Consider the following 23101-nt stretch of genomic DNA (forward strand, 5'->3'; position numbering starts at 1 on the left):
TTTAAGGAGCATGGATACCCCAACAGATTCAGGGGGTCCAGCACTTGACAAGAGCCCTCGTATACGTTAAATTATACGTAGAATTTGGCGGGGGATGGGGCAGGTTACATTTCACCAGGGGGCCCGGAATTTCCAGGTAAGCCCCTGGTAATATACATTTAAAACTTGCTTCGATGATGCCACCGGAGAACACAAACAATATTTAAATAAATGCAGTAAATTTACAGTGATTTTGTTTATTATTTATTCGAATGAAAATTGTAAAATAACAAAATATATACAATAACATTAATAATAAATGCTGCACATAAACCGACAATTCATAATAAAACGAAATTAGTTAGATTATTGATTGTTAAGGCGGTTAATTAGTATTTCTAAATTATCCGTAAATGTCGTTTTCCCCACAAAATAGCGTTTTTTGGTTAAAGCGCATTAAGAGACGCAGTACGTCCATAAGCCGCTGTCTTATGAAACAGCATCGCCTGCTGGTTGTTTGAAGTGCTACTTCTTCGACAAAACGTTAAAGATGAACGTGCTTTCTGCGGAGTATATTTAGCTGATTCCACAGCAAACATTTAGATTGAATTGTTTCGATAACTATTTAAACATGTATTGTTAATTCCGTTTTAATGCCTGTCTTCGCATTTTCCATTTCGAAGTGTTCCAAGCACCCCTCCATCTTCTAAAGGAGTTCAATAGAAATAGCATCTATTAACCAGAGAGACAAGAAACCACACAGACTCCGGGTAAAAGATAACTCTTCTTAATCCAGGACACAACTGTTACGTTCGTTAATCAAATAGAATACAAACTGGCTTTTGAAAATAAAAGCAAATGTTACTGTATTTTTTTTTCTAAAACATTGCTATCATTTTCAATAAATAAGCTACTTTTTACAATGACATTACAAGAGAGTAAAATTAAATAATCAAAAAACAAGTCAGAAAAACAGGAAAATAACGGGTGGATGTGCATATTTAAAAGCAGAATACACATAAAAGAAAGCAAAGTTTTATTGAGACTTGTGGACTAATAATAGTATCCAATCACATTCAATATTCAAATGTAACACTAATGAACTCTGTTGACTGACAGTAAGAGCTTGTTCATATATTATCTTCTGTTTAAAGTGCACAACTAAGGACTGTCTGAAAATATTTAGTGCCTATAGCAGAAGGTAGGCAGCATAATTGGTACGATTGACACCTTCTTAAACAACTTCACTGGCCATTTTTGTTAGCTAATCTCATTCATTTATAATTGTTTCCTTTAGGATACATAAGGAATACTGCATTCACAAAACATCTGTCTGTTAAATGTGTGAAAGTAAGGTAATCCGTGGTTTAGCATTATTAAGGGCTGAATAATCTACCTATCTTTTTTCCAAGAGGTTTTCTGTTTTATTTAATCTCGAACGACTTATTGAGGGCTCTGTTGTGATCTTAGAATTGTGGATTCAAATATCCATACATTCAATCATTGCCTAAGCTATGCAAGACAGCGTCTGAGGCAGTGCCAATTAACCTCTCCCTGTATGTGCATCTGTAACACACTAAGAACCACGACACATCATGACAGAAACAGGAAAATCCTGTTACATTCAAGTCAGAGCAAAGCTGCACACAGACCCAGGGAACTGGAGAGATAGGAGAGAAACACAAAGCTGAAAAAGTGTGACAAGACAAAGAAAGACATGTGAAGGTGTGCAGCCATGGTAAAATATTGGTTAAATATTAATAGCAGCAGTCAGTGAGACAGTTTTAGTTATAGATTTAGTTTGGCTTTGTTTTAATTGTTGTTTTACTATATCTTACATTTGGGTCAATATGTGTGATTGTTGCTGTGGATGCATCAAGTATTTGAGGTCACATTACTTTCAGGATTTCGACTAGATTAACATGGGAGCCAAATCAAGACCACCGCGTGTTAGTCAACACTCAGACTTACAGCCGAACATCCCTGCTTGTAACAGAGTATGAAAATAACAGCAGAAACATACGGACATCCAGTGATCAACAGATCCATTCGAAAGGGGACATTTCTACAACTTTAGGATCACTAACATTTCAGAAATAAACATCTGTATACAGTGAAAACACTGCTGTGGTTTCTTTTAACTCAAAATTTAAAGCGGCTCCAAATCTCCATCACATGATAATTAAAGTTATAGTGTATTGTTGTAGCAAAGAAATATTCCATTGTCATAAAGTTCATGAACTGAAGTAAGTTCTCCTAATAATTTAATTATATGCTATGAAGATTTTTTTCTAGTTGGAGAACTTGATGTATTAACTTGGTGGCAGACAGCCTCTGTCCTGGTGGATCAAACTGTTATGGATTATCATGTGTTATATGCTTCATCCTCTCTCCATCCACCCACTCATCTTCTATAACTATGTGTCCAGTATACAGTGAACCTGGATCTTATCCCAGGAAGCACAGTGAACAAGGCAGCGGAACACCTTAGAACAGTGTTTCTCGGGGACCCCCAGACAGTCCATATTTTTTGATCCCTCCTAGTTTCCTGCCAGACAGTTCACATTTTTACAAGGAGGGAGCAAAAACATGGACTGTCCGGGGGTCCCAGAGGATCGGGTTGAGGAACAGAATGACAGTCCACCTCAAGACATACACTTACACCGTGGGCGACTGAGCAAATACCAGTTCATCTAAACTGCATGTCTTTCAATAAGAAACAAGAGATTCCTGGGGAAATCCACAAAACAATCAAGCAAACTGCACACACAATCTGCCAGACAGCAGAGTCAAATCCACAGCCCTGTGCGAGGCTACAGTCTACCCACTAAGCCCCCCATATTTCTCTCTGCCTGAAATTCTGAAGTATTCATTCAGTCATCAAACCAGATCACCTTTCATTTTGCCCAAGCAATTAGACAACCAATAATATAACACAGTACTGACATTGTGTTGCTCCAGTCCTGCTTTGATACATTGTATACAGGCAGTTCAGCTGACAAGCATTGATTAAGCAGCTCTGAGCATTGCTGTAATTCATAAAAACATACATTCAAAATCAGTCTACATCCAGAATTCCTTCACCTTGAGATCTAAGATGCTTGACAGAACATCCAAATTTAACCACAAGCCTGTACCTCCCCAGGTGGAATCTGGTTACTAAATTGGCTACAGCAAACACTGAGATATGAGTGAGGTAAAGAACATCTTAGGCTGCTATCCCTTCCTGCCAATGAACACAGAGATATAACACATTCTATATTACACATAGAAAGACAAAACATCATTTGGAACCTTCATGTGTATGAGGAAGTCAAGCAAATTCTCTTGAATTCTGTTCATTGGGGCAAAGTAGCAGTTTTATAGTCAAGAATGTATACAACTGACCCATCATGACTCGGCACAGAACGTTGGTTCTAGCTGGAAAAAGACATGACGGGGTGTCCAATCTCTCACATCGCATTCAAATGTGATACCTTTGGAGAGCAACAGAATCCTGGAATGTGACATCAGTGTTGACAGAACATAATGTGCTCACTGGGATCAGAACCAACCAACACACACGAAAACTGACACTTACGTGACTGTGTCGCCTACATGTGGTTATGTGGTTCGCCTTTATGTATACAGGTTAAACAACAGCCCCTGCTAGAATTTGCTAAAAAACAACAACAATGGAAAGATTGGACCACAAGTTTAATCACATAAGGTTTTAACAGAAATCTGTCCTTCTCTGGCCGTAGCTTTAAAGCACTGCCTGCCGCCTCAAAGTTCCCTTTGTAATGCCTGTTTTCGTTCAGGTGTTTTATCTGTCCCTCTCTGTCCCAGCAGGGCTCAGACATGCCCGTTACCCTGGGCACTGCCCCAGTGGGGCTCAGATACGCCCGTTACCCTGGGCACTGCCCCGGTGGGGCTCAGATACGCCCGTTACCCTGGGCACTGCCCCGGTGGGGCTCAGATACGCCCGTTACCCTGGGCACTGCCCCGACGGGGGTTGGCGTGGTTGTTGTCGAGCTGAGTTGAGCCGGACTGCAGCTTAGAGGTGGCCGCCAGCCCACATGCCTCGCAGGCCAGCGCCAGCTGCCTCAGGGCATCCAGGGCGTCCACCTTGGCACTGCGCAGCAGGTCGCACTGGCCCTGCAGGGGTAGGCATGTCCCAGTGGTTACAGCACCATCACCATGCTGTCAGCAGAATGTCACTGCTGACTGTGTGCAACGTTACATCATTTCATTAAGGATTACCATTACAATTGAACAGTAGTTAAACAATGCTTTTTTATACCCCAAAAGTCATCACTTGAACTCCCAACCACAGGATATATGTGACTATTATCACTGATAGGAGATGCTATCAACGCCAAAAAAAAAGGTATAAGAGTGAGGGAAACTCTCCCGTTTTCCTGTATATTCACCCCGATCTCACACTCTGCTGAGGGAGGACAGTCATGTCGTTTCTGGCAGCCTGAACACAACATGCTGAGGGTTTCATATACGGACCCCAGAGGTTAAAAAACATTTATACAATTTGTTCATCTCTCTGAAAATGTCTCAGCATCCTGAGAAAAGGCAAATATTTTCATGGCTGCATAAAAAGGTGTAGAAGCTAAAGAAATTATTCATAATAAGCAGGGGGTTTGATAAGATCTGGCTGCCTCCATCGTGAGCTCACACCTTCAGCACGGTGATGTTCCAGGCGAAGCTCTCCACCGCTTTGCTCTGCTTGCGCCCCTTCAGCCCCTCCTTCTCCCCCAGCCTGGGCAGGTCCTCATGAAACTCCATCCCTGATAGGGTGAGAAATGGCCGACATCATCACCTTGTCACCGGTGACTGGTCAGTTGATCTGTCTGCAGTCTTGTATACAGCCCAGTCAATCTCAGGTATGGCAGTGTGACCTTGGAGCAGATGTGAATACCCCTCTCCGACCTACATCTGCCAAGTCTAAATGTAACAGCAATCAGTCAAGGCTGTTTTCAGCAGTGATTAGTGGTTAAGTCCCCTGCTAAATATTTACTTGCTGATTTCTCTCAAAAATGCTCTCTCGAAAGAATATGCCCTTCAAATCTCATAACAAAACTTGTGGGATAAAAGCAAAAAAATTCTACACCGAATGTAGCAAGGCCAAACAATAAGATTTTCTTAATGCAGCAGAAGTAATGATACATGAAATAATCATTTGGTCCATGACATATCTTTATTATCCCAAAACTGAACAGGCAAGTATGTTGCTTAGTCATAACTAACAGATTTGTAATCCAGGAATCCAGGATCTTTAGTTTTTTCTCCAAAAGTATCTCTTTCTGTCACAGCTCCCCCTCCTTTTTCAAGGCTGGGTGTCTGTCACTTATCTGTCACTTATCTCCCCCCCCCCCCCCCCAAATCATGGGCACCCAACATTCCGCACACAACTTCAGCGCGGCACGCTGCATAACTGTGGCCACCAGAGGGAGCTCATCAGCCACTGCAGAACACAGTATTAACCGCTGGAGAGATGTTGCCATTAAAAACAAATGCTAAATCAGTTGCTTGTTTTCTTACTAGTATAAACACATATTTTCAGCTAACCTGGATAAAACTGTGAGGCCTCTACTCACCATCCTTCTGCACCTGGGCAATTCTTTCCTGAATGGAGTCTGCGTTCTCAGTCACTTGTCTGTGTGCCAGCACCATCTGAGAGGGACAGACATTTGCATGGATGTGAGCCCGGCAAACCGCGCCCATCCAGCTCAGAAGGAGAGATGCAGGAGCCCCATGAGTGACAGATACACAGGCGCATGCCCATCTGCCGATGGGTATAAACATGCAAATGACTATTCATCACGCGTGTCCTTCAGGGAAAGCCTTGGGAGAAGGCATCTGGGCTGGGCCCTTGTGGGCGGATTCCAGAACAGAATCCACCGTACATAACGGATTACCTATCTGCAGACCCTGCAGATGGGGAACATTCCAGAAACATGCCACTGTGTGCTTTGCACAGGCCAAAGGCAAAACTCCAGTCGACTGGCCTTGCCTCATGATTCCCACAATCCAGATATTTTTAACACTGCTGCCCAACAAGGCTGCCAAGCCAAAGTGCATGGAAAACCTTGAGGTCCCCAGTGCCCCAGCTATGAAAGACGTGCTCGTACAAGACAGAGCACCATGCAGTGCGTTTGTCACGGAGAGCAGCTGCACGTCCACCAGAACCCTAGTGCTCAAGCTCGCTTGCACACACACTCCTTCTGCTCCACACGCCATCTAACACGCCTGCCCAAAAAAACGCCCACTCCTTCACTCATACATGAACACCAAGTGGAATTCAAACTAAAAATTACTTATAAGGTGCATTAAAGGGTTTGTTTTGTATAAGTATCCCTAGTTTGGTGTCATCATTTTGGGCAACAATCTGTCAGCGCAATGAGAGAAAAGTCAAACACATACCACTTTAGCATGCACTTTGTCATACGTGTTCACCAGACTGCATGTGTTGCCTTAAACAAATCAATGCAGGAAATAATTCCTACTTCCATGCAAAATTAAACTCAAAAAGAAACAACAGACAAAACAAAACAGAAACAACAGACAAAACAAAACAGAAACAACAGACAAAACCGAACCGATTCATTACTGTCATTACATAAGTATTACATACGAAGCATTTATTTTTTTGTCGTTATAATAGATGAGCAGTCGGAAGGTAAAAAGATTTTCAGTCCAGATGATACAGAGGTTTCTGACTCTAATCGATGAGTGATGCTATATTTTTTACTAATATTAACCTGTGACTTTGGAATGTTGAATCCATGTGTCACATATACATATAGACCTATTCCACTGCACTGCTTGTCAGCACTACGTTAATTTTAACTCACTGCAGGATTGAACTATAAATTAAATAATCATATAGAAAAAATAAACAAAAAACACATGAAAGCTTTCAGATACGAAAAAAGCCGAATGAAACACATTGAATATTTAAAGTTAGAAGAAAAATTTATATTATAATAGTATAAATGAGGGGGCAGCATGGTGGTGCAGTGGTTAGTACTGTTGCCTCACACCTCTGAGATCCGGGTTCAAGTCTCCGCCTGGGTCACATGTGTGTGGAGTTTGCATGTTCTCCCCATGTCGTCGTGGGGTTTCCTCCGGGTACTCCGGTTTCCCCCCACAGTCCAAAGACATGCTGAGGCTAATTGGACTTGCTAAATTGCCCGTAGGTGTGCATGTGTGAGTGAATGGTGTGTGAGTGTGCCCTGCGATGGGCTGGCCCTCCATCCTGGGTTGTTCCCGGCCTCGTGTCCATTGCTTCCAGGATAGGCTCCGGACCCCCCCGCGACCCAGTAGGATAAGCGGTTTGGAAAATGGATGGATGGATGGATGGATGGATGGATAGTATAAATGAGAATAGCAGAAACATCATTTGTTACCACAGTTCCATGGTTGGTTATTTTAATGTGGCTTGTGAATCGTGGGTTTGTGTCGAAATGGAAGGCGATACACAGCTGGGCAGCTAAAACGTGTGTCTGTGCTCGTGGGGTCATTGTATATATAAATCTGTGCCCATTTATATTCACCCGCACACCTACGTCTGTGTGCCTGCATGTATGTGAGTGACCCTGAATGCACGCAAGCTGTTCACACAAAGCCAATAAGTCACAGGTGGGTGAATGGGCTCATTGTGTCGTGAGTAATAAAAACCCACAGAGGTTTGCAGTTTTGTCAGTGGGTGCATGTTCTTCAGATGGTGCCGAGTCACTCACCGCATCGTAGGCGCTGAGCAGCTTGCGTGTGGCGTCCGGCAGGCTGCCCACCGGCTCCAGGCATGGACAGCCATCCTTCAGGACCAAGCAAGCGGCGGGGGGGCCCTCCACAGTCTGCAGCCGTGGGGCCAGGCTTTGGATGCACTGCTTCAAATTGGCCACCGGGGGGAGTCCACACTGCTCTTTGAAATTGACTGTTGCATTCTACAATGTTGAAAATTAGTCACCAGACTGAGTTTTTTGTATAATATATACTAAGAAAGCTCACAATATGGTGATGACAGGATAGATGACGCAGAATGAGAATAATTTACGCTGTTAGAACAATCAATTCAGTCAGCTTCACTTCATAGGACTGTGCTGAAGCTGTCCTTCATGAAGTTACATACAAAATCAAGGGAAGCAAGTTCCAAAAGCAAGAAGACAAAAAGAGAGAAGAAACGAGCCAGCTGTTCGTTCCCTTGTCTCACAAAAGTGGCGCGACATTCTCATAATAATGCAGTGGCAAGTCACAGAGGGTTCCGGAAGAAAAGGATGCTGCAGCAAAGATAAGCGAAGGTTCTCAGGACCTGGACACGTGGCTGACGTGATCAGGGCTGCTTTGTGATTAACAGCATACCCTCCTTTGCTATAGGACAGTGACTGAATCTGACAGGTGGCAGAGACCCAAGCTGACCTGGTTCTTTACAGTTCTAATGGCTGTCAAAGGATTAACAGGTCAGCCTGGACTTAACCACCAGGATGAAGCCCACACACACGGACCACTGAGAGTCAGCGAGTATGTATGTGGTGATGGGGGGGGGGGGGGGGGGCTGCATGTAAGAATGCCTGCTGCTCCATGGAAAATCACAACATGCGTTTCTTATATAATGCAGTATAATGTTCAGTGGTGACTTTCCCCCTGTACATAAGGGAAACGGCCTCATCCATTTTGCTGCCTTTGATCCATAAAGTGCATGACAACTTGCTGCACACAGCCCAACCTCTTATATAGACTGAAGCCCTAAGCCAAATGATTTCACTCTACATTCATGTGCCACAATATGGAAACAATGGAACGTGGATAAGGTATTTCTCCTCCCAGACAAAGGTAGACCTTTATATTCATGCCTGCCTTTGATAAATAAAAGCATGCTCTGTTGAGATAAGAAGGTAAACACAAAGAGAATGCCCGTTTGATCTCCTCTGTTCATGATATTTAAAGACGTACATTATCTATTCCATGAGTCATGAAACCAGGATCAATGGCAGTAAGGATTACAGAAGCCGGGCCGACTGAAGACCAGCATCCAGTGCGAGTTACACTGCACTCCAGTGCTGCCTTAATGTGCTTTAACAGCTTAGCTCCAGCTTGCTCTGTAACTGTTCCCCATCACGAGACACGGAGCTTTATTTCTGCAGTCTTACCTGGGCGTCTTCCCGCAGGTCCGCGGCCTCCCTCAAGGGGGTGCTCACCGAGCGGAAGGTGTCATCCAACACCTTGATGCCGGTACTGCGCAGGGTGACATACTCGCGGCCGCGCCTCGCCCCTCTCCGCACAGACAGCCCCCTCCGCTGGGCCTTGCCCCCGCCCCGCCGGTTGGTGATGGCCACATGTACGAAGAGGCTGGCGTGGGCCAGCGGCTCTCCCAGCAGCCCCAGCAGGGGCACGGTGCGGTAGCCAGGCTGCAGGCACTCGAAGGCCACACTGTACTGGCCGATGAAGTCATCACCGATGTAGTCATCGTCCAGCACCACGAAGCGCAGGAGGGCCAGTTCCGGAAGGTTCACCTGGGGCCAAGGGAATGGCAAGGCAGGCGCACGTGCGAGACCTTAGAGGAGCTCACCGATATTTACACAGACACCATGTACCATGCCCTCTGTGCCCCGAAGGACAAAGGCATTACACTTGGTGCAGAATGGCAGCAACACTGCATCACTGAAGAGGAGTGACATGCACATTAGAAGGTAAACAGAAGAACAAAAGCTGCCAAAGAATGAATATGATAAAAAACATCAGACACTAGCAGATGCAAATTCTAAATATCTGTACTAAATATGTAGGGGAGTCAGTTTATCCATTTCAAAACCCTTCCTAAAGTCACTCCAGGAACCATCCAATATACCCGTGTATTTCTTGACTAAACTACTACCATGCTAAGCTTGGCTAATCAATACTTCATCAAATTATTGAACTAATTAAGTTAATTAATTAAATGAGCTGGTGGTGAAAATAAATGAACACATGGAATGGCTGGGGTGCCCCTGAGGAGAGGTTTGAGTACTGAAGCGGCATTCATCTAGCCATCCGACAAAATATCAGTAACTTTTTGGAGAACAGAAGGAATTCATACTACCTAAATAGTTTTAAACATTTTCTTTGTCTCCCTACAAAATCTGCACAATACAGCACATGCTCTGCAAATTCCAGAAACACACAGACAAGGCCGGCTCTACAAAGCCAGCACTGTCTGCTAAAAGGCTTGGGGTTATCTTTGGTTCTGATGAACCACACCAAGCACTACAGGAGGAAACTCTGCTGGTTACCTCCAAGCGTGACGCTAACTACTGAGCAACGACGCTAACAAAGTTAGTCGTGACCTAAGGGGTGGCATTCCAAAATGACATCACAATGGCCTTACATATGATTATGCTGAAGACTAACAATGGGCCGCCAGGCAGGTAGTTCACTGGTTTAAGAATGAAACATTGAAGAATAACCAGGAGGTCACCTATCTCAGAAAAAGACAGGGGGCTTTCCCCCATTGACCATACTGTTGGAGTCTTCCGCACTGTATGAATGGAGTGTGCCCTAAGGCCCATTAGTATGAATTGAGTGTGCCCTAGGGCACATTAGTATGAATGGAGAGTGCCCTAAGGCCCATTAGTATAAATGGAGTGTGCCCTAAGGCGCATTAGTATCAATGGAGAGTGCCCTAAGGCGCATTAGTATGAATGGAGAGTGCCCTAAGGCACATTAGTATAAATGGAGTGTGCCCTAAGACGCATTAGTATGAATGGAGTGTGCCCTAAGGCGCATTAGTATGAATTGAGTGTGCCCTAAGGCGCATTAGTATGAATGGAGTGTGCCCTAAGACGCATTAGTATGAATGGAGTGTGCCCTAAGACGCATTAGTATGAATGGAGTGTGCCCTAAGGCGCATTAGTATGAATTGAGTGTGCCCTAAGGCGCATTAGTATGAATGGAGTGTGCCCTAAGACGCATTAGTATGAATGTACATTGACGTAAATGGCAAGAGCAAAGGGTGATACTACTTTCCCACTGTATTTCAATCTGCTTTTTGTCTTTTCTTTGTTCTAGTAGTTTTCATGATTTCTGAAATATCCTTCAAGTGCTGGAGTTTTCAGTAAAATTCTGGGTAAACGCCTTAGTCTTGGAGGAGAAAACAGTGTATCTGTCCAACACTGTCCAACAGGCATCATACAAAAAATGTTTTAATTTATGGGCAAAGCTGTCTAGAAAAAAGGCTCTGGACTCGAAAGTGTGTGAACCTTGAGATTTTTTAAAATCCATTAGACACAGAGGTTGGGGTAGCTGGAAGCTTGTTCTGGCTCTGGTCTGAGAGGTTGTTCTAGATTCTAGATAGAGGTTCAAGGGTGCAATGTGGCAGTGAGGGTTTATTACGCTGTCGGAATAGGAGACAAAGCGACCAGGCTACGGAGCAGGACTTAGGGAGGGGGCATGACACCCATCTGATAGAGACTACAAAAGCCTGGAGTAATGAAGTGCGGTGACCCTAACGAGCCATCTGAAGGGCACCAGTGAGTGTGCACTGGGGAGACCAGGAGTGCAGTGTCGCCATGCCATCAATCACGGGCCAAAATCCATCCACACGCGTAAAAGCCACTACAGTCACGGCCCAGAACACCTGATTTATATCTCACAATACAGTTTGGAAAAATGACAAGACCCAATGTGTGACTGGCTCCCGAAATAGCTGTGTGACAGACCTGCTTAGCGAGGCCCTCTCTCCCACACAGGTGACTGCGGCTTACAGTGCGGGGGGGGGGGCGTCCTCTGTCTCGACACAAGTTCGGGACTCGCTGGTGGTGAGCTGTCGCAAGTCCCATAAAAATGAAATACTACCGTCATCAGGGAATCGGTTTCTGGCTCAGACATTCCGCAGAACAGCAGTTATGACACCCGAGAACAGCGATCGCCTGCAGCCTGGTGCAGCTCATGTGACAGCCACTCCGCTCTCACACGTGACCGCGACCTTCTCCGCCCTCAAATGAGGCTCGCGCCCTCCAACAATGGGCGTGATGCTGGGGGCCCGGTAAACAATTTCAGAAAACGGAGTCCTGCGAAATACCAAGGTGCCGCTTGTGTGAACATTTACAGTGTCACCAAGTTATGTTTACCTGGTACGTTTTTTTTATGCAGTTAATGAACATTGTAGTTTTTCCTGAACAGCTCCTTTTAGACAACTAATCCATCCATCAATCATCCACACGGGGACACAGTAAGCCTGGACCCTCCACAGGAAACCGGGACACGAGACGAGGGTACACCATGGACAGGAGGCTGGTGCAGGATCCCCAAGCGATCGTTATTGTCGGCGGCTGGCAGAGCACCCAGCAGGTCTCACCTGGAATTCGAAAGTCTCGTCAAAGAGCGGGTCGTCCTGGTTCTGGGCGGCGGTGCGTGTGCGCTGCTCTGCGCAGTCGGCCGGTACGCCGTGCAGTTCCAGCACCACGTAGGGGTCGATGACCTGGCCCTTGGCACCGGCCCCCTGTGGCTTGGGCAGCCCGTGGGCGCTGATCACCTTGACCCGCAGGGTCTGGGGCGGCACCCCCGGCACGCAGCCCTGCGTGTCAGCGCTGAAGTAGGAGACGGCCTCGCGCATGACGGCGGGCCGCAGCACCAGACCGCAGCTGCCGTTCTGGGCGAAGCGTGCCCGCTGCAGGTCCAGCATGGCGCCGGCGGTCTGCTGGTTCAGCGCCACCAGCTGGCACCCCCCCTTCCAGAAGTCCTGGGGGTTAGGGTTGCCGGAGTCCAGCCGCACAGAACTTGGCCGCACCCTTGTAAGGAACCGCTTGGTGAAGCTCACCAGCTCCTCGAGGGATTCGCTGGCCAGCCTGGCCGCCTCGCCCTCCCCCAGGGAGCACAGGGTCCAGCACGGGGGCATCACCTGGGCCATGGGGCTGCTGGGGGTGCTGGGGCTGCTGGGGGGGGACCGTGGCGCCACTCGGTGGCTGTAGAAGCTGCGGCTCCCACCGCGAGCCACTACCACCAAGTCAGACAGCTCCCGGCACAGGCGTAGCTGGCAGGTCTGTGACGGAGGCGGTACCACCAGCACCACCCCCGCGTCCTCCTCCCCGGGGAGAGTCACTCGCCGGCCCGCCAGTGGACCCCCGATTCCAAGCTCCTCCTCTTCCTCTGACACCTCCCCATCAGATGCCTGATCTTCTTGGGGCAGCTTCTTGCCCACCAGCAGCACCCGGCCCTTTAGCTCCTCGGGAGATGGCAACTGGGCTCCCCGGACCCCCAGCAGCCCATTGGGCGACAGAGGGGTGTAAAGTCGTGCCCCGAAGACAGTGCGCAGGTGTTGGGCCAGGACACGCTGCTGAGCCAGGGAGCAGTTCTGGCATAGGTACAGTAGCAGCGGGTAGGGCGAGGTCAGGAAGGCGTACTTGTTGATCACCTCCAGCGCATTGTGGATGGTGATTGGGGGCATCTGGGAGAGTAGGGAGTGCTGGGGGTTGCGCTCCATTCCCAGAAGAGGCTCGTCATCCGGGCCATCCCTGACGCCCAGCTCCAGGCAGCGGCACCCAGCCTGCAGGGCCTGCAGGAGCCCCCCAAGCTCAGCACGCCCATGCACCTGGTCCTCCAGCAGGTAGGAGCGGTAGGAGGCACTGATGTAGTAGTGGGACAGCGGCAGTGTCATGTCCTGACACACCTCCTGGTGCTCAGGGTCAAACAGGTAGCACTCGGGTGACTGCAGATAGCGGGTGAAGCCATCCAGGCCCAGCAAACCCTTCTCCCTGCCCTGGGAGGATGGCTCAAAGCGCCGCACGATGTCCAGGCAGCCCTCAACCGTGGCTAGAGGAAGGCCCTGCTCCGTCTCCAGGAAGAGCCGCAGGTCCTGGCCATCCAGGCACTCGCGGTCCTTGGAGAGCTGCACCAGGAGGAAATAGACATCGGCTCGGGTGCAGAGCTCGCAGTAAGCCTCCTGAAACTCCTCCAGCGTGACGTGGGAGGTCAGCTTCTCCTTGCTTCGCTGGATTTCCTTGAATTTCAGTTGGACCTTTTGACATGGGTGTACAAAGCAGAGCAGTAAACACGAAAAGGAAGAAAAATGAGGAGGTGAGATGTGGAAGGGAAGGTGGCACAGTCATTTACAATGGATGTGTCACCTGATTACACCAGGTCCTCCCTGGATATCAGGCCCCGCCTACTGCTGCCATCAGTGTCACTGTTCTGCTTTTAAACATCACTTCACCCCAGGGTCCAACTTAACAAAGCTGATTCAGTCAATCTGAATGTCTAAGAGTCCACCTGCTTTGGCCAGTATGCCATGGGAACACATTATTCCCAAGGATGCACGCAACTGGTACACAAGTACGCTCTCACCTTTAAAAGCAATACGTGCAGTGATTGATTGTTGTAACAGCACAAATGTGTACATATTTTATGTGCATTTGCGTTGCTATGACTAGAAATTATTGTGCATTTTAAATGCACATAAAATAATATGCATTTGCACTGTTACAATAGTCCAGGGGTCTCCAACTCCGGTTCTGGAGAGCTACTATCCAGTAAGTTTTCTATCATACCTGGCTTCTGATGAGTCATACCTGCACTCAGGCAAATACCAGGAGCAGGTGAGGCTCATCAGAAGCTAGGTAGGATAGAAAACCTACTGGATAGTAGCTCTCCAGGACCGGAGTTGGAGACCCCTGCAATAGTCAGCTGCCACATGTATTGCTTTTAACGTGAATGTGTACTTGTGTACCAGTTATGTGCATCCCTCATTATTACTACAATTTGCAGGCATTCCTCTACAAGAACAGCTACACCATTTATAGATCTAAAAACAGACTATACGATTCTTCAGCATGAGTTGTCCGACAGGATGCTTGCTGTAAAAACATGATAATTTATTGGACTCTAATGACCCTTTCAGACAGTAAATTCTGTATATTATACTCTGGAACTAAGGTGTTTACGGCATGGGCTACCTTAGCCTCTTTGATGCCGGGGTAGAGGCTGCAGATGGCAGCTACAGCTGCATCTTCCGAGATGATCCCGTAGCCGTCCTCGTCCCACTTGCTGAACTCGGAGGCCAGCCAATCTCGGCGCGTCCGGCTGCCGGGGCTGCCTTCGTCGGCCTCGCAGCAGGACGTCGGGTGGGAAATCAGGTAGCGTAGACCCGTCACCCAAATGTTAGCCACATCTGGTGAGAGCGCCACCAGGTCGAGGGACTGGTACTCGTCGCCGTAGATGATGGAGAAGGCGGCCTCCTCGGGCAGCTGCTCGGCGGGGCCGTTGTGGCGGAACGTGTCGGTGCTCTTGCCCGTGCGCACCTCGCGGATCGCGGTGATGTCCAGCCGGGCGCGGTCCCCGTCCTTCTTGGAGGGCTCCCAGCGCAAGCAGGTGAGCTCCGGGTCCAGCGTGTAGAAGCGGCAGTAGATGCGAGAGCTGGGTCGCACCTTCTTCAGCTCGCAGCCGCCCTGCATGAAAGCCAAGCAGTCGCTGGCGCTGCTCACCTTCTTCTCAGAGGGCATGCTACTGAATGACACTGTCTTCTTCCTCCCGCCACCCACTTTCTGTACCGTCGGGTCCTGGGATAGAAGAGAGAAATGAAGCGAGAGCACAGATACCGTCAGTGCCACCGGTTACACTAACTGCCAGTCACACGCCACGTGCTGCAAGCGTAACACCGAGAAATAACCTCTGTGCAAGACGGAGAACACCTCGAAACCTCCGTGGTTCTCCTGAACTGAAAATAAACAAACCCTTAGCGTGGGTAGGAACTACACCAAGTTCCCATACAGGTGTGTTTTTATTCCAGTTCTTCCAGGCTGATAGCCAACATCTCAGTGAGTTCTGCCTTATTCATACTTGAACATTTAAGTGAGGATCGGCAGACTTCATCAGTAATTCACTACTGGTTGCTGGTATCATCTGTTTTTAGGAAAAGTCATTTAAAAACAGCATGAAACAGTATTCGTTCCAGTTTCATCACAAAGAGATTATGAGTAGCTGTGCTTGTAACGTCTTAAAAGGTGAGTGAAGCTGACCATAGTCAAACCTGTTGCATATAACGCAGCAGTATATTCCTTCCATATTTAAAAATATGGAATTTTCAAAAAAAATTTCAAGAGTAATAACAGGTGCAGCATTTACTAAACCTGTAGTCAGATTTTTCAAAAGCAGATCAACACCAAATGCCGTTGTATACACAAGAAGCAAGCAACCATAAGGATAACATAGACAGACATGGGGGGTGTGGACATATATAAGGACATCACAGACAGGCATGGGGGCTGGGGGCATATATAAGGACATCACAGACAGGCATGGGGGCTGGGGGCATATATAAGGACATCACAGACAGGCATGGGGGCTGGGGGCATATATAAGGACATCACAGACAGGCATGGGGGCTGGGGGCATATATAAGGCCATCACAGACAGGCATGGGGGCTGGGGGCATATATAAGGACATCACAGACAGGCATGGGGGCTGGGGGCATATATAAGGACATCACAGACAGGCATGGGGGCTGGGGGCATATATAAGGACATCACAGACAGGCATGGGGGCTGGGGGCATATATAAGGACATCACAGACAGGCATGGGGGCTGGGGGCATATATAAGGACATCACTGACAGGCATGGGGGCTGGGGGCATATATAAGGACATCACAGACAGGCATGGGGGCTGGGGGCATATATAAGGACATCACAGACAGGCATGGGGGCTGGGGGCATATATAAGGACATCACAGACAGGCATGGGGGCTGGGGGCATATATAAGGACATCACAGACAGGCATGGGGGCTGGGGGCATATATAAGGACATCACAGACAGGCATGGGGGCTGGGGGCATATATAAGGACATCACAGACAGGCATGGGGGCTGGGGGCATATATAAGGACATCACAGACAGGCATGGGGGCTGGGGGCATATATAAGGACATCACAGACAGGCATGGGGGCTGGGGGCATATATAAGGACATCACAGACAGGCATGGGGGCTGGGGGCATATATAAGGACATCACAGACAGGCATGGGGGCTGGGGGCATATATAAGGACATCACAGACAGGCATGGGGGGTGGGGGCATATATAAGGACATCACAGACAGGCATGGGGGCTGGGGGCATATATAAGGACATCACAGACAGGCATGGGGGCTGGGGGCATATATAAGGACATCACAGACAGGCATGGGGGCTGGGGGCATATATAAGGACATCACAGACAGGCATGGGGGCTGGGGGCATATATAAGGACATCACAGACAGGCATGGGGGCTGGGGGCATATATAAGGACATCACAGACAGGCATGGGGGCTGGGGGCATATATAAGGACATCACAGACAGGCATGGGGGGTGGGGGCATATGCTATATGGACAAAAGTATTGGGACACATGGCCATTACCCCCAAAGTCATTCGAGTCACTCTGGCTCCATGCAGGCCAGTCAAGTTCTTCCACACCAAATTCACCCAACCATGTTTTTACAGACCTTGCTTTCTGCACTGGGAGAGAAACTAAGAATTCCCTTCACTGGAACTAAGAGGCCTAGCCCAACCCCTGAAAAACAACACCATACCACTATCCCTCCTCTATCAAACTTTACAACTGGCTTGACAGGTAACGTTCTCCGAACACCCGCCAAAGCCAGACTTGTCCATCAGACTGCCACACAGAGAAGTGTGATTCGTCATTCCACAGAACACATTTCTACTGCTCCAGAATCCAGTGGTGCCATTCTTAACACCCCTCTTTCCGACACTTGGCATTGCTCTTGGTAATGTGAGGCTTGCATGCAGCTGACTGGTCATGGAAGCCCATTCCATGAAGCTCCCAAGCCACACAGTTCTTATGCTGGGGTTAATGCCAGAGGAAGTTTGGAACTCTGCAGTTATTCAGTCAACAGAGTGTTGGTGACTTTTACGCACTATGCACCTCAGCACTCAGCGACACCAGAGACCGCCATCTTACTGACCGAGCCAGACATACCCCAAATCAACAAAAAGCTTTCACAAACTTCCCCAGGCCATTGGAATTGAATGAAACCTGCACTAGTGACGGAAATGATGGAAGTTTTAGAGATTGCAGAACTTTATTCCAGTTACTCCATTTACTTATGATACTTGTAAAACATTCTTTGATCGTTTATAAACATTACCACCAATATTTGTGTATTAATTTTTAAAGCACAATGGCAAAAATGCTAGGTGTTTCCACAGTTTTGCCCACTAGCGTACACACCACTGGAAAAAATACTTGGAAATACAATGTGCTTCGGTAGACCACAAGTCATAGTATAACATGATGGTCTTTAATTCAAGGACATCACGGACAGCCCTGCAAATTTCACAAAGATGAAGGCGTTTAAGGTAGTGCCTGAAATAGATGAGATGCAAAAGGAGATATTTTCCATTCAAGAGTCAACCTTTTGTCCTCAAAATGTCCTGCTTGGGGGCTAAAGGCTGAGCAAATGATTAAATATAGAAGCAGCGTAACTTGACATGACCAAGCCCCATCTGATCAATAATGCAGATGACTCAGTGAAAACAGAGCCTGGATCCGTCCTGCAGCAGGGGACCAGGCCACTATTACTGCCTTTCATGATGCCCTCGCAGATCCTGTCCTGGACTCCTCACGCAGAAATGGCAGGGTTGAAATGGCAAGTTGTCTCTCTGAGACTCATTTGTCACTGGCAACCAAAAGGCCAAGAACAAACCGAACAAATGGCTGGATCAGGGAGACCAAGTCACCCAGGGTTTAGACAAAAATAAAAGGAGATAAAGTCTCAGTGAAAATGTCGAGGCTTTGGCAGGCAGTGTCTGGCAGTGATAGAACTGATTCCCAGCCTTGATGTCCATTTCAGAGGTATGCATCAACTTGGCTTAAAGTGGAATGAACCATTTTCCTACTTAAGGGGGCATTGGGGAATATGTTGGCATCAGAAATAGGGGGTACACAACCCCCCAACATTGGGAGAACCCCCCCTTCTCAAAAATAAATACATAAAGTATGTTCCTTATCTATTATTATGAATCTGTGTGTTACTGAGGTTAATTTGCTGTGCATGCAGAGCATGGGAATGAAACACAAGCCTAAAAAAGACTGCAGTCCTGTATCAGACAAACTCATTTTATCATATGGGTCAGTGTTTTTTGGTTATGATTAGTTGTGAAAATTCTCCCTAATCAGTGTTAGTCATATATTAAAATGACTTAGTCTTACTCTAAAATTCTTTCTAAAATCGCCTTCTTTTATGATGTAACTATTGCATGTGTGTCCATTGTGGTGTCACTATATTCATCGCACCCATCCCCCCGCCTCTTTGCCTGGGCAAATTCGGTCCCCCCCAGTGTGAAACTCCTCCCAACACCACTGCTGGTGGTGCAGCAGGAAGCACTGTTTCATCACGCCTCCAGTGCTGGAAGTGTGACTTCTTCCCCCACTGTGTGCAGTTTGCATGTTCCCTCCATGCTGCTCTGGCTTTCTCCTAGTACTCCAGTTTCTCGCCCATTGTCAGTGAGTGTGTGCCCGCCAATGGCCTGGCATCCTGACTGGGGAATCCCCCATAGTGCCCAGTGCTTCCTTACACAGACTGCAGGCTAACCCCATAACCCTGCTCTACCTAAGAGGAAGAAAGATGAGTAATGTGTGTTTTTATTTTCGATTTTTACACGGACCCTAGCTTCTGAACAGAAGAGTGTTTTTTGTGCAGGTGTAGGCATTCAGCACACAGATATGTGAGCAGTTGAATATGTCATGCTATAATTCCCACACTCAGGGGGCCCAAGAGATCATCATACCTCAACCCTACCTTACATTGCCTTTTATAAGCAGCACAAGTCAGTTCGCTGGCTTGGTATTCACTATGATTTGCCATCCTGTTGTGTCATTACCAAGTACAAATGCTCCTAATGCCTTCCCACAAAACTGATTGCTAGACTCCACTTCAATCATATGCCTGATTCCATCCAGACATTTGAACTGTATTAATGTAATCTATCCATCTGTAAGGCTGCTGCAGTAACAAATGGCTAGCCTGAGCGCAGTGTAACCACCCCTCTGCCCTCCCCCACATTGTGAGTGGGGAGTTTGTATGTCTGAATGCCTACTTTGAGTCCCATGCTTTTCTCTCTGGCACGCTTGTTATGCAAACTGACACATCTAATTTGTCCGTCGTGTGTGATTACATGTGTGACTGTTTGCGTGCCCTATGAGGGACTGACACTCCATCCAGGATCTTCCCCAATATTGTTCTCTATGCTTACTGGAACAGGCTCAGGGTTCCCCAAGACCCAGCACTGGGTAAGTGTCTAAAAGATGGATGGATGAATGGATGGATGGATGGATGGATGGATGGATGGAAGGGCTACATAACAATCTCAATTTAAAAAAATTAATTTACTTTATTCCTAAGCAGCATCATAGAGAATAGATGTGTCAATACTTTTCCTTTCAACAAGCACTCGTCAGGAACATTTTAATAACCCCCATGATGGTCACCCTCCCATGGACAAACACACAACTATTTACATGAATGTATCAGAAGATTCTTAATGATCTGGGCAGTGTCTCTTTAATAATCACACACATCACGGTCTTGGCCCCATAGCGCCACATGAACGTTTATTACCAAGATAACGTCAATTTCACAGCAGCAGATTTACAACCGCAAGACCAGGCAACACTGAAATCCATCTACATCCCAGCTGTACTGACCAAGAGCTCAATATTACCATCTAAGGTTATTCTGTCTTTATTAAGTCGGCAAAGACAGACATCTTCCATGTTACGGCATCCATCCATATTCATGCTGATACACCGTTGAAAGTTTAGGATTCTTTCCCACTTCATCTGTCCTATTTAGTTGAGCTATTGAAGATATAATGGCCATTGGAGGGTAGCCAGCTAAACTGGGAGCTTGTGCATCACAAGTATCTGCCGTCATATCCAGCAATCCCAGATTAACATGAACAAGCCTGTTTGTACTTCATCAGCAGCTGGAGCTGCTCTCTCCAGAGAGTCTCTGTGCCTTTCGCTCACAGACCAAGCAGAGCCATGATCTCTCACCCTGATCCAGAATCAGTTTCAGAATGTTTTTTTGACCTAAATTGTTCACTTTTCCCTGTGGGACATCTGGGTCTTTTGGCGTGATGGCAGCTCCTGACAGAGGCTAACCTCCATGCAGCTGGGGCCATCTGTAGGGCCTTTGGGGGACTTATAAGCCTCAGGTCATGCTACCCTCTTTACTCACAGACCCTCATGACACTTGGCAGAGGCAAGGAAGTATTAAAAATCCCCTCTGCCTGTAGTTTCTCAGTGGAAGTGCATCTGTATTTGGGAAGCTTGCTCCTCAACTCTATGACCCCATGTGGCCAGACTGAACAGCAACTTCTGGAGTAATTACAGAACAAACACACTCTTCATTCACTGGGCCAAAATCATATCACACATTTCCAAAGTACTGTAAGTGTTTCTGGGCGAGTGACTGGAAATGGCCGATTTTTGCTCTGAACACTGCTGATCGCCACTCGGCCAATCAGTTTCATATGGCCGACTTTATGAACCAATTACGTAGGTTACCAGCTAACGTTACTTAGTGGTGGCCAATATAATGATATTTTATTGTACCCAGTTGCAATTTTATCCACAGTGCATATTTCAGAGATAATGAACGGAATGTTATGACAAATTTACTTTTACAGAAAATATTGTCCATAGCAACGTACAAGCAAAGCAAATAGCACATTATAGACATAAGTGCTGTCGAGACGTCGACCAGGCAGATGTGTGGCTGAGCTGAGCTCCCAATAAATGCCCAGTTACAAGTGCACTACTTAACACTATTATTATAACAACAGGACAAACTAGCATCTATCGCACGATTCCTGCATGTTCAAAGGCTGTAGCAGCACTACAACAGAAACAGATCAATCTGAAACAAAGCAGTTTCAGCCTGCATAACAGCTCTGCACTATGATTAATTAATATTACTGTATAAAAAAAAAACTGATCTATATTGTGGATCGTGATTATAACCAACGGTCTCATTTTGTGACATTCTGGCCAGATCTCCCACTTCCCCGCTCAGTTTACAGCCACGGTCATGTGCACTGCCGCTCACCTGCTCTCCCCCCACTAGTGTCATAATGCCCTAGCTCATCAGTATACTGTGCATATCCACCAATCCATCCATCTCCTATAACTGCTGGTTCTGGTCAAGGCTGCTGGGGAAGGCGGGAGGGGCGGAGCCTAGCGCACCCTGAACGAAATGACAGGTAAGCGTCTGAACATGCAAAATGAAAACTACTGCCATTCTTGGGAGAACAAAGAATTTGTGTATTTAATTTTCCATTTTGGTAGTAGATATTTCAACAGCTGCCACGTGCCCATAGCTTCCGGTATGGGCTCTGGACTCCTCGCGATCGAGAAGGATAAGCGGTTTGGAAAATGAATGAATGGATGGATGGATGGATGGATGAATGGATGGATGGATGGATATTTAAATAGTTGCACTGGCACAAATGGAACCTTTGCTGCTCAAAATCAAAAGGTGGTGGAAATTAGGTGGTTTGATTTTGACTAGAGTTCAAACAGTTAGATCTTTATTTATATTATACCATATATTCAAGTCAGGGAGCCACATAATACAGTCACGCAGTCCTTATTACATTACAGATATCACAAGTTCCCCAACACATGCAGATAGTCGAGGTCAGACCATCTGACTTAATCGCCCTGAAGTGGTTTAACAGAGCATTAATTAGCCTGAGCTATGTTGCTATGTTAGTAACATTAGTGGTCTCAACTCGCTTAAAAGACTTAAATCATGTGACCACTCATTTACAAACCACGACAGCCTTAGACAATCTTCCACCTTTGGAGACCTGAATCCCTGCATCTGTGGATGACTGATGGTTCAGGTACTATAGAGGGCTGCAGCCGCTGCAGTCATGGCTATGTGTTCACACTAAAAGGACGGTATCTGCGACATGAGTGACAGAAAAAGGTGACACCTGGCAAAATGAGAAACTAGCTGGAGAGTGATGATGTGCTTGAGACAAGCCTCACAGGAGCCTGAACAACAGATGACTAATACAGCCTGGATGGGCAATTACAGAGCCACTCCGGAGATAAGCGGATCTACCTCCTGCACTCACGAGTTCATGAGAGGC

General features: G+C 47.0%; 1 protein-coding gene across 1 annotated transcript in view; it reads right to left on the reverse strand.

Annotated features, from left to right (window-relative positions):
- Nucleotides 1–750: 750 nt before the first annotated feature.
- The window catches only part of plcl1 (phospholipase C like 1), a 47278-nt gene continuing 24927 nt past the window's right edge, over nucleotides 751–23101 (reverse strand). The window contains exons 2-8 of the mRNA XM_049012691.1: nucleotides 14898–15500; nucleotides 12305–13963; nucleotides 9123–9485; nucleotides 7716–7919; nucleotides 5571–5646; nucleotides 4651–4760; nucleotides 751–4116 (exon numbers count right to left, since the gene is read on the reverse strand). Of these exons, the coding sequence (XP_048868648.1) occupies nucleotides 3934–4116; nucleotides 4651–4760; nucleotides 5571–5646; nucleotides 7716–7919; nucleotides 9123–9485; nucleotides 12305–13963; nucleotides 14898–15500 (3198 nt within the window). The 3' untranslated portion in view covers nucleotides 751–3933. The remainder of the gene's footprint in view (nucleotides 4117–4650; nucleotides 4761–5570; nucleotides 5647–7715; nucleotides 7920–9122; nucleotides 9486–12304; nucleotides 13964–14897; nucleotides 15501–23101) is intronic.

The sequence above is a fragment of the Brienomyrus brachyistius genome, chromosome 1 (assembly GCF_023856365.1).
Source record: "Brienomyrus brachyistius isolate T26 chromosome 1, BBRACH_0.4, whole genome shotgun sequence".
NCBI classification, from domain to species: Eukaryota; Metazoa; Chordata; class Actinopteri; order Osteoglossiformes; family Mormyridae; genus Brienomyrus; species Brienomyrus brachyistius.